Source organism: Aedes albopictus, chromosome 2 (genome assembly GCF_035046485.1).
Source record: "Aedes albopictus strain Foshan chromosome 2, AalbF5, whole genome shotgun sequence".
In the NCBI taxonomy this organism is placed as follows: domain Eukaryota; kingdom Metazoa; phylum Arthropoda; class Insecta; order Diptera; family Culicidae; genus Aedes; species Aedes albopictus.
Genome location: NC_085137.1, coordinates 299469909 through 299482442, shown reverse-complemented (window position 1 = coordinate 299482442; position 12534 = coordinate 299469909). Strand labels below are relative to the sequence as shown.

The 12534-nt window shown below is 43.3% G+C and overlaps 1 protein-coding gene across 1 annotated transcript; it reads left to right on the top strand.

Annotated features, from left to right (window-relative positions):
• The first annotated feature begins 213 nt into the window (after positions 1–213).
• On the top strand, positions 214–12088 carry LOC109423817 (membrane-associated protein Hem). Its single transcript, XM_019698863.3, has 3 exons — positions 214–363; positions 1315–2687; positions 8058–12088. Exons 2-3 carry the CDS (start codon positions 1338–1340, stop codon positions 10071–10073), a joined length of 3366 nt encoding a protein of 1121 aa, XP_019554408.2. The 5' UTR covers positions 214–363; positions 1315–1337; the 3' UTR covers positions 10074–12088.
• The last annotated feature ends 446 nt before the right edge of the window (positions 12089–12534 follow it).

Genomic DNA, 12534 nt, shown 5'->3' with positions numbered 1-12534 from the left:
TTTGGGTAAATGCAGGTTTACTCAAATTTGGGTTGAATGAGGGGGGGTCTTGGGTTGAATTTACCTACTCTTAAGTAAATGTTTTTGCTGGAGGTAAAGGCAATTTACCTAGTGTGAGTTTAATCGATTTACTCAAATTTGGCTTATTGGGCCGAACTATGGGATTGCGTCAAAAGAACTCAATTTTGGGTAGTTTGGCGGTTCCGTGCACACATTTGCAATCAGTTTTGACAGTTCACGCAAATCGCAAAGTGCTTTCTCCTCCTTCATGATGGAATCCTTAAAATTCTGTGAAAAATTGTAAAATTTACTTAGAAAAACAGTGTTTTTGTAGTGAAAAATAGCTAAAGGTTGTGCATTGAGGTAAACAGCATAAGTGCACGGTGAAATTGTTCGTAAAAGTACTGAATTTATCGCATTAAAGTGGATTTCTTTCGTTGCCCTGTCAGACGCAAACACGGCTCGCCCATTTTTCCGACTGCAGTTTTTTTTTTCTGCTGCCCTTTCGCCGATTGAATGAACCGAAAATGATTGCGGGAGATCTCGAATTAGTGGTGCTCCGGTGATGTGATTTATGTTTAGTCATGTACGCACAAATAGGGCGGATGTCCGGAGTAATTCGTGAGATACGGTCGAAACGACCAGAATTCCTTGGAATGACGAGTGTTTACTGAAAGAGGCTGATGTTCGTGAGGAATGTGAGAATGGGATTCTTCTTTTTCCATTTACTTCCTCCTTGTATTTGTATTTGGAATTATACGATCAAAGCAGAACAACGTAAACAACATAGTGCTGCTTGAACTGTAGCAAGACTTGATGCATTTTTGTTGTGGTTGGTGGTTTCTCGTTTCTTCGTTTCACATCCCAGTGATCACTCATCGATGAAGTTTCTGCTGCGTGAATCATCAGCATCATCTCCCTGTGCTATTTGCTACACGCAATCGTTTCTGTACTATATGCTCTATTTATTGAGGCGTGGACATTCGGTTTGATTGAATTATATGCTATTTAGTGCACTGTCCTCATTTAGGTGTATGTAACTTATTCCCACCACAATCGTCGAGATGCAGAGATGACATTACAAATTACAATTAATATCCTTATATGTATTAATATTCTTTTCCATTCCCGGTTTCTATTGGGCAATACATTTGTAATCCACGCAAGGTTTTGCCTGATGGTCTCTTCGATTGATCTTATCAGCACACCGAACTGCGAGCTGTAGATTTAGTTCATACAAAATGCTCATGTTCAGTACATTTTTACAGATCGATCCAACTCCAATTGTTCTCATTATTGTTTTTTCTATTTCAGCACTTTGAAAAGAAACAGAAAGGATGGCTCGTCAACTCAATCCAAACCAGCAGAAAATTTCTGAGAAACTAATCATTCTCAATGATCGTGGTGTCGGCATACTAACACGAATCTACAACATCAAGAAAGCATGTGGCGACACAAAATCGAAACCCGGCTTCCTGTCGGAAAAGTCACTTGAATCATCGATCAAGTTCATTGTCAAACGATTCCCGAACATAGACATAAAAGGTCTTGGTGCAATCACAAACATCAAATCGGAGATAATCAAATCACTATCGTTGTATTATTACACCTTTGTTGATTTGCTGGATTTTAAAGACAATGTTTGTGAGATATTGACGACCATGGACGCCTTGCAAATTCACTTGGATATCACTCTGAACTTTGAACTCTCGAAAAACTATCTGGACCTCGTAACGACGTATGTATCGCTGATGATCCTTCTCTCCAGAGTAGAAGATCGTAAAGCCGTTCTGGGCCTTTTCAACGCAGCATACGAAATGCAGCACCAGCAGAGCGATCAAAGCTTCCCACGGCTTGGACAGATGATCATCGATTATGATGCTCCGGTGAAAAAGCTGGCCGACGAATTCATTCCTCACCAACGGCTACTCTCAAGTGCGATTACATCACTGACCAAAATTTATCCAATGAGAAACCTTAGTGCGGAAAAGTGGCGCGAGTTGCAGTTGCTAAGTTTGGTTGGGACACCAGCCACCTTGCTGAAGGCGGCCAAAACCGATACAATGTCTTGTGAATATGTTTCGCTGGAAACTCTCGATCGCTGGGTCATATTCGGTTTAATGTTGAATCATCAGGCCTTGGGACATCAGGATTTAATCACTTCCATGTGGATTTCCGCACTGGATTCCAGCTGGGTTGTGGCACTGTTCCGTGATGAGGTCATCTACATTCATCAATATATACAGACTACATTCGAAGGCATGAAAGGCTACGGCAAGCGGATCTCTGAAGTCAAAGAATGCTACAATCAAGCTGTTCAGAAAGCCGGTCTCCTCCATCGCGAAAGACGAAAGTTTCTCAGAACAGCATTGAAGGAACTAGCTTTGATCATGACCGATCAACCGGGCTTATTGGGGCCGAAAGCCTTGCTGATTTTCATCGGTCTGTGCTATGCTAGGGACGAGATTCTATGGCTGCTGCGGCACAATGACAATCCACCAGTTGTGAAGAGCAAAGGAAAGTCCACCGAAGATCTGGTGGATCGCCAGCTGCCGGAACTGCTGTTTCACATGGAAGAACTTCGAGCGCTGGTACGGAAGTATAGCCAGGTCATGCAGCGTTACTATGTGCAGTATTTGTCTGGATACGATGCTATTGATTTGAACTTCAAGATGCAGCAGCTGCAGGTAAGCCTTAGTATAGTTTGGGGGGAGGGTCCCAGGTGTGGTGGGTGGCGCCCTGGGCGTTGGAAATTAAGGCTTTGCCCCTAGACTCATACATACATACATTTATTTGTTCAACATCTTATTTGGACAAGACATAATCAACAATAGAAGGCCACAATACTCGGTTTGTGGCGGCCGCTCTCCATCCTCGGTCGCACCCAATGCTCGTCAGGTCACGCTCCACCTGGTCCGCCCATCGTGCTCTCTGCGCTCCACGCCTTCTTGTGCCAACCGGATCCGTTGCAAACACCAGCTTTGCAGGGTTGTTGTCCGGCATTCTTGCAACATGCCCTGCCCAACGTATCCTTCCGGCTTTGGCCACCTTCTGGATGCTGGGTTCGCCGTAAAGTGCAGCGAGCTCGTGGTTCATTCTTCTCCGCCACACACCGTTCTCCTGCACACCGCCGAAGATCGTTCTTAGCACGCGTCGCTCGAAAACTCCGAATGCTTGCAGGTCCTCCTCGAGCATGGTCCATGTCTCGTGCCCGTAGAAGACCACCGGTCTTATTAGCGTTTTGTACATGGTGCATTTGGTGCGTGGGTGAATCTTTTTCGACCGCAGTTTCTTCTGGAGCCCGTAGTAGGCCCGACTTCCGCTGATGATGCGCCTCCGAATTTCACTACTCACATTGTTATCAGTGGTCAGTAAGGATCCGGGATCTCCAGTTAGCCTAGTGATTAAGGATATGGATCGCCAATCCGGAGACGGCGGGTTCGATTCCCGTTCACGTCGGGAAAATTTTCTCGATTCCCTGGGCATAGTGTATCATTGTACTTGCCTCACAATATACAAATTCATGCAATGGCAGGCAAAGAAAGCCCTTCAATTAATAACTGTGAAAGTGCTCAAAGAACACTAAGTTGAAGCGAGGCAGGCCCAGTAACAGTGGGGACGTAGAGCCATAAAAAAGAAGAAGGATCCGAGGTAGACGAATTTCTCCATCACCTCGAAAGTATCCGCCAAGGGCTGAAAGTCTCTTTAATAAAGACAAATCAATCAATCAATCGAAAGTATCTCCGTCTATCGTAACATTACTACCCAGACAGATCCGGTCGTGTTCGATTCCTACCAGCATGTACTTTGTTTTTGAGGCATTCACCATCAGTCCGACCTTAGCTGCTTCGCGTTCCAGGCGGGTGTACAGCTCTGCCACCGTTCCAAATGTTCTGGCGATAATGTCCATGTCGTCCGCAAAGCACACAAATTTACCGGATTTTGTGAAAATTGTTCCCCGGCTGTTGAGCCCGGCTCGTCGCATCACACCTGACAGAGCGATGTTGAAGGGTAGGCATGAGAGTTCATCACCTTGTAGCAGTCCCCGGTGAGATTTTCGGGGAAAGCAAATTCGTTTAGCATAGGTAAGGCCCCAGGTCCGGACGGAGTTCCGAACCTGGCCTTAAAAGTAGCTATTGCAGAGGCTCCCGAGATGTTCAGGTCTGCTATGGGAGTTTTCCCAGAAGTTTGGAAGAGGCAGAGCCTGGTACTATTGCGGGGAAACCACCCGGAGACCCGTTAGCATATAGACCAATATGCTTGATAGATGCGGCGGGGAAGGTGCTCGAAAAGATCATCCTCAATAGAATGTTGAGGTTCACTGAGAGCGAAAATGGTCTTTCGAGTAACCAGTAAGGCTTCCGGAAGAAGAGGTCTACCGTAGACGCTGTCGGTTACAAAAACCGCCGAGAAAACACTCGAGCCTAAGAGGAGGGGAATTCGTTTTTGTGCGGTAGTGACTCTGGATGTAAGGAATAATAGCGTGTAATAGCGCCAGCGTGTCTGGGAATACCGGGGTACCTGTACAAGATTCTCGAAAGTTACTTTCAGAATCGAGTAGGTCTTAGTTTACGACACGGAGGTGGGTCGGAAGTGCTTTCACATAACCTTAGGAGTCCCGCAAGGTTCCATCCTGGGTCCAGTGTCAGAGTACCCAGTGGGAGTGGATTTGCCCACGACATTACGCTCGAAGCACTGGCGTAGCCACGGGGGGCGGGCGGTTGGTTTAAACACACCCCCCCCCCCCCCCCCCCAGAGCCAAAATTTGTGGAAGAAATTTTCAGTATAAAGCGCTTTGCGACGAAAAAAATTTTCCGCTGCGCCGCTATTTTCAAACTCAGCCATTCCATAGAAAAACGATATAGTGCATCTCCGATTGTCGTGAAACTTGGTGGGCTTGTAGTTCTTCGGAAATAATTAGACCCGTATTTTTTTTATTTCGCCATTAGGGTGACCAATTTTCATATAGGGTGGTCCAAAAAGTTAAGGTTTTTCAAAACTAAAAATTTTCAAAAAATCGTACCGTCAAGGCACCATTCACCGTGGATCTAAGAGGATTCGGGACAAATAAGGGCTGTCATTTGACACCAGTCTTATAAATATTGTTGGTGCCGCTTTTAATTGCCTTCATTATAGGTTAAAATTAAAGCAAAATCCACAGAAGTAGAAAATTTTTCACAAAATTTGGTGATATAGTACAATTAGTAAAGGGTAGTAGGGTTGCCTAATTCCGTGGTAGGTCACCATTCACCGTGGTAGTAGGGACCCATTCACCGTGTATGAGAAATTTTATTCTACTTTTTTCAAAAATGATCTAAACAACCCAGCCAAGGGAATTTTCTTCGTTTAAATTCATTTCAAGTAATAAATTGCAAGATTTTATTAGAAAAACAAATGTTCAAATTTTCGATTTTTTCTAGATATATGGGACATAATGGGGCACGGTGAATGGAGACCATTGATTTATAGGGTACCCATTCACCGTGCCTTTTTGTTTCAATTAAAAAGTACGAGTAATCGTACTTTCTTATTGAACTTACTTCGGTAATGCAAAATACATACCTGATATGTGAGTTTAATTGCTTCTTGGTGGAATAAAAACGTTACTACATTTAGTTTATCGCTTAAATCACCTTAGCGCAGTTTTCGTTTTTTTACTATGAATGCAGTGAACGAGCAGATCCCGCTTCATGTAAACACACTTTAGTGTTAAAATGATACTTTTAAATGTTTCTAATGAGCATTTTGACATGGAAACAATGCATTAGTGTTGTATTGGTGAAATTGAAGGGAAATTGTCATATCATTCAATCATAATATGGAAATAATGAAAAAAATATTCGAAGGCACACGGTGAATGGCGCCTTGACGGTAACTTTTGAACCAGTTGACCGATTTTAAATTTCTTTTTTTTTTTTGTTTGAAAGCTATTGAATTGTAGTTTTCAAAAAAAATCATATCTCAAAAACAAAACAACATACATTTCTGATTTTTTGATATGTTACGCCAAATTTCCTGAATTTTCTGATAAAAATATAAAACCAGGATACCTCTTTGGTCCCGAGGCCATGAAAACGTGAAAAAACTAATATATTTGCATATTTTATAGTACTCTTTACATTTTAGCCCCTTTAACGTATTTTTCCTGAAAACTACAATTCAAAAGCTTCCAAACAAAAAAAAGAAGTTTAAAATCGGTCAACTGGTTCAAAAGTTACGATTTTTTGATTTTTTTTTAGTTTTGAAAAACCTTGATTTTTTGGACCACCCTATATGAAAATTGGTCACCCAAATGACGAAATAAAAAAATACGGGTCTAATTATTTCCGAAGAACTACAAGCCCACCAAGTTTCACGACAATCGGAGATGCACTATATCGCTTTTCTATGGAATGGCTGAACTACGAATACAATTGCTCATTACAGTTTACAAAATGTTAGTGTTAAATAAACAAAAGGTATCATTGACCGTAGAAAACCCCTCCCAGAGACAATTTCTGGCTACGCCACTGGCTCGAAGTATACGGTGAAACGATCGAGGAGGTAAAGTTGAGTACCGACCACTCGATCAAGGTTGTGGAGGCGTGGATGCGGTCCAGGAAACTGGAGCTAGCTCACCACAAGACTGAGGGGACGGTTGTGAACAACCGGAAGTCGGAGCGGCAGGCGGTGATCAGTGTAGGAGAGTGCACTATCCTGTCAAAGCGCTCCGTCAAACACTTGGACGTGATGATCGACGATAAACTTACCTTCGGTAGCCACGTCGATTATGCCTGTAAAAGAGCCTCCACAGCTATTGCGACACGGTCCCGGGTGATGTCCAATAGCTCTGCGGTGTACGCCAGTAAGCGCAAGCTTCTGGCCAGTGTTGCTACGTCCATACTTAGGAATGGCGGCCCGGCGTGAGGCACTGCGCTAAGTACTGAATGCTACCGACGGAAGCTGGAAAGTACTTACAGGCTTTTATGTTTTTGAGGGTTGCGAGCGCGTACCGTACCGTGTCACACGACACTCTCTGCGTCATTACTGGCATGGTGCCTATCAGCATTCTTATCAGTGAGGACATGGAGTGCTTCGAAATGCGCGGCACAAGAGGCATACGCAGGACTCCTGGCCTCTATGGTCATATGGCAGCGCGCGTGGAACAGGAAGGTGGACCCATAGGTTGATACCGAGGGTAGATAGTTGGATTAATGCGTGACCGCATGCTTGCCACATGTGGAGAGGACACAACTCCGGACAATTTGGTCCAAAGGATGTGTATGGATGAGTTTGGCTGGAACGCCGTTTGAACGGCTATCACCCATATCGTCTGGGAGCTACAGAGGTGATGGCGCGTGGATTCGGGGAAAAATTAGTGCAGTTGCGTTACAAGAGGTGATCCAGGGGTTCGGAGTCGGCTTCGTAGGTCATACCGGTGCCCTGCGGTCGAGATCGACCCTTACAGCGATTAAGTGGCCGCGGAGAGGAAGTCCCGGTAGCGGTGCTGTCGTGGCGTCGGTCTATTGGGTTGGATCCGAGCCCGTGTTTGGAAAGGGATCCCCGGCAAGGGTCGGGGTAGGTGAGACCCTGCTGTCTGCAACCTTCGGGTGCATCTGATAGGGCCTGAAGGGTAGTGGTATCCTTCCTTTGCGGGCAGATCAGATCGGGTTGCACGTGTGCATCAGTTCTTGATGTCTGCTAAGAAGTTGGGCGCGGGCGGGGTTGACCCTGCCCGCCTTCCGAGGACAAAGGGAATGGTAAGGACCACTCGGGAAACTGGCTAAGCGCCAGCATGTTACCGTTATGGACTCTCCAGAGCGAGTCATCGATGTTCGTTGCTGCAGACTACGCAGCTAACCTTGAGGGTGCGATGTGCACTAGCCCCTCTCTGAAGCAATACATTGCACGGTTTTTTGGATGCTTAAAATATGCATCGAAACAACAATTAAATTTAATCTTTCCATACAATGCTGAGCCAGTCTTATAAGTATAGTAACCTCTGGCATATTTACCTTGCAAAACTACACCATTGCCTTTAATTTAAACGGAACTAATGCATTTTTTCTATCTACTAGGTATGCCCAGAAGACGAAAGCATAATTCTCTCGTCGCTGTACAACACTGCTGCCTCGTTGAATGTGAAACAAGTGGAGGAAAACGAAACCTTCGACTTCCGTGCATTCCGACTGGACTGGTTCCGATTGCAAACGTTCATGAGTGCCAAATCGGCCATACGCATAGTGGACTTTCCGGACCTGGCTCGTCTGCTGGACTCGATGGTATTCCACACTAAGATGGTGGACAATCTGGATGAGATTTTGGTTGAAACAAGTGATTTGTCCATTTTCTGCTTCTACAACAAGATGTTCGAAGATCAGTTTCACATGTGCTTGGAATTCCCGGCGCAAAACCGGTACATTATTGCATTCCCGCTGATTTGCAGTCACTTCCAAAATTGCACCCACGAAATGTGCCCCGAGGAGCGGCATCATATCCGAGAGCGGTCCTTATCGGTGGTGAACATGTTTTTGGACGAGATGGCCAAGGAGGCGAAGAACATTATAACGACAATTTGTGACGAACAGTGCATGATGGCAGATGCCTTGCTTCCGAAGCATTGTGCCAAAATTCTTTCCGCCGCGGCCAGTCGGAAGAAGAAAGACAAAAACAAGAAACACATGGACGACATCAGGCGACCGGGAGATGAAAGTTACAGAAAAACTCGGGAAGAGCTGACAACTATGGATAAATTGCACATGGCTCTAACAGAACTTTGTTTCGCTATCAATTACTGCCCAACGGTTAACGTGTGGGAGTACGCCTTCGCTCCCAGGGAATATCTTTGCCAACATTTAGAGACACGCTTTTCTAGAGCTTTGGTGGGAATGGTTATGTATAATCAGGATACAATGGAAATTGCCAAACCTTCTGAACTGCTGGCCTCTGTAAGAGCCTACATGAACGTGCTGCAAACTGTGGAATACTATGTCCACATCGACATCACCAGGGTGTTCAACAATTGCTTATTGCAGCAGACACAGGCCCAGGATAGCCATGGAGAGAAGACCATTGCAGCCCATTACAATACTTGGTATTCAGACGTTCTACTGAGAAAGGTCAGTGGAGGAAATATTGTGTTCTCTTTGAATCAGAAAGCTTTCGTCAGCATAACCCCAGAGGGTTGCATTCCTTTTAATCCGGAAGAATTTTCCGATTTCAACGAGTTGCGCGCCTTAGCCGAGCTGATTGGTCCCTATGGAATTAAGCTGCTGAATGAGTCCCTGATGTGGCACATTGCTAACCAAGTGCAGGAACTCAAACGAATGGTTGCGCTCAACAAAGAGGTCCTCATTATTCTCCGCAGCAATTTTGATAAACCGGAAATCATGAAAGAACAGTTCAAGCGTCTTCAACAAGTAGACAACGTGCTGCAACGTATGACCATAATCGGAGTTATCCTTAGTTTTCGTCAGCTCGCTCAGGAAGCCCTGGTTGATGTTCTAGATCAACGCATTCCATTCCTCTTGTCGTCCGTGAAAGACTTCCAAGAGCACGTTCCCGGAGGGGATCCCCTCAAAACCGTGTCCGAAATGGCGTCAGCTTCCGGACTCAAGTGCAAGGTTGATCCTGCTCTATCGAACGCCCTAAAGGCGCACAAGCCAGAACTGGACGAAGCCGAACACCTGATAGTTTGTCTTCTGATGGTGTTCGTAGCCGTTTCCATTCCAAAGTTGGCCAAAAACGAAAATTCCTTCTACCGCGCGTCCCTGGAAGCGCACACCAACAACACTCACTGTATGGCCGTTGCCATCAACAACATCTTCGGGGCAATGTTTACAATCTGCGGGCAGAGTGACATCGAAGACAGGATGAAGGAATTTCTGGCCCTGGCCAGTTCGTCGCTCCTCAGGCTAGGTCAGGAATCCGACAAAGAAGCGATCAAGAACCGGGAATCGATCTACCTGCTTCTGGATCAAATCGTTCAAGAATCACCATTCCTCACGATGGACTTGCTCGAATCGTGCTTCCCGTACGCGCTGATCCGAAACGCGTACCATGCCGTCTACAAGCAGGAGCAACTGATGCACTAGAATGGGAACAGCTGTGTAATTGTTCAGTAAAATAGAAAGTCTAGGGTGCATGCTGAATTTGAAATGAAATGGAACAAAACATGTTTTCTACAAAGTTATTTCTAAAAAAAAGAAGTTTGTTCGGTATTACTGTAAATGGATATTATTTTCATGATTAACGAAACAAATCCTCTTTATTTCTTATACAGAAGTATGAGACTTGAAAATAGCCTGAACCAATTGATTGTTTTCAATTAACCTAGAGTTAATTAGAAATCCCTTTGAGAAACTAAAACTGACATATATCTGTCTATATTCTGTTGTATCTACCATTTTTCATGTAATTTATAGTGAAACATCAATGACTTGAGCAATCATTTTCTACTCAAAACACCTGTTGTTGTGAATCCATCAACCAAGCCGTTCTCTTCGCGAACGTTTGTACCCTAGCGAGTACTATTAAATCTTTTGTTCAACTTCCTCTTTGAAGATTAAGCCAGGAATGTTTTATCTCACATCTATGTGTTTCAATAATTGTCGATGTTATTGATATTCACGAAAACATAACAAAAAAAAAGATCCGTATATAACGGGAAACTTTCAAATGAATCAAACAGACGATCAAAAATGCTTAGAAACAACTTTGTAGATTTTTTGTCCTTCATCAGTAAAACACTCACTGGGTCAAAAGGCTTCGCTTTTTTCGAAAAATGCACCGATCAATATGCTTTTATTCGATTTGAAATATATTATTACCAAAAGAATCCATTTAGGCTAAACTTCGTATTATTTAAATCGATATCGCGTATCTACTAATCATTTACATACGATACTATTTAGAAGTTTACGTCAAACTTTTCGCCTTCGAACATACGCAAAGGAAATACTACACGCAATAATAGGACGCAATCAGTGAAGTACTAAATCGAAAGTAGTAAGCTGGATTTTTGTATGGTGAGATGATCAGTTTTCTATTTCTGCAATGGAATGGTGCAAACAGCGTGGATATTATGGTTTCTTATCTTATCTGTTTGAGCAAAAGTTGGAGTAACTGTGATGTTAAAGTGGCAAGAAATAAATAATATAAAACACGGTTACCCAAACTTTTGCTCAAATAACAACAACTTAGGCTGGAAATTATAAAACCCACGCTGTTTGCACCATTTCATTGCAGAAACGGAGAGTTGATCATCTCACCATACAAAAATCCAGCTCACTACTCTTATCTAGGGGAATCAACGTATTTTGGACACAGCGTTACGCCAATATATTTTGGACACTTCCATTTGTTTTTGCCGTAGGTGTCCAAAAAATATTGGCTCGTTGCTGTGTCCAAAATATGTTGGTTCCCCTAGTACTTCACTGATTGCGTCCTATTGCACAAACTGCGAACACAAATTTACAACACATGGACTTCTGCAGATGTGTCAGAATGTATTACGTGTAACATTTTGTTTGGCGCAAGGTTGCAACCATTCATTTGCAAAGATTTACATTCATTTCCTATTATCTCAGTTTAGAAGCATGCTATCGAAAAACAATGTATGGATGAATTTAACCTTGTAGCTTTATCTGAAAGTTTGCCGAATAACATTGGGGTCGCAAACGTATACCAAAGCCCTGAGCGAGCTGTGAAGGTAACTTTCCACAGCGTGAATGAAATTTACATTCATTGGTATACGTTTGCGACCCCAATGTTATTCGGCAAACTTTCAGATAAAACTACAAGGTTAAATTCATCCATACATTGTTTTTCGATAGCATGCTTCTGAACTGAGATAATAGCAAATGAATGTAAATATTTGCAAATGAATGGTCGCAACCTTGGTTTGGCGTTCTGTTGGCGACATGATTATTTCATGGAACCTATGAAGAATATATCATCTTGAGTAGTACTCAGATTTGTACGGTAATATCGAATAATAAATTAAAAACTATGTAATATTCAATGTAATGCGACATGTACATCGTAGCGTCATTTGTAAACGGCAATATTTCATAAAATCATAAGAATAAAATATTATTCATAGAAAGTATTTCAAAAAAACGTGTTCTTTAAAATTTATTAAAACATATCAACAATTCTCATTGCTATGATTGTGTTTTCCCTAGAAGGTGGTTCGGTATGCTTGGCCACTTCCTTCCCAAGACTTAGTGATTTTTTATGAGTAATGGGGCACGTTCGGTGTAATACTAGATTAGTAGTAATGAGCTGAATTTTAGTATTATGAGAAGGTCAGTTCTCTGTTTCTGCAATAAAATGGTACAAAAAGCGTGGGTATTATGATTCCTTGCCTGGCCCGGAAGCACTCACACATCTTCAAAATTCTTACCCCTACATCGCCACAACGAAGAAAGTGTAGCAAATCCATCACTTCAACTTCTAAGTGCAGTTTTGGCCGTGATGGATAACGCGCAGGTACTCAAGACTGCATCCAAAAAAAAGTTGGTCGGTTTGATTTTTTGCCTTTTTTATTCGTTC

Coding starts and splice junctions, on each gene's coding strand:
- LOC109423817 (XM_019698863.3), top strand. CDS start 1,338: ATGGCTCGTCAACTCAATCCAAACCAGCAGAAAATTTCTGAGAAACTA. Junction 2,688..8,057: donor TCAAGATGCAGCAGCTGCAG/GTAAGCCTTAGT, acceptor TCTATCTACTAG/GTATGCCCAGAAGACGAAAG.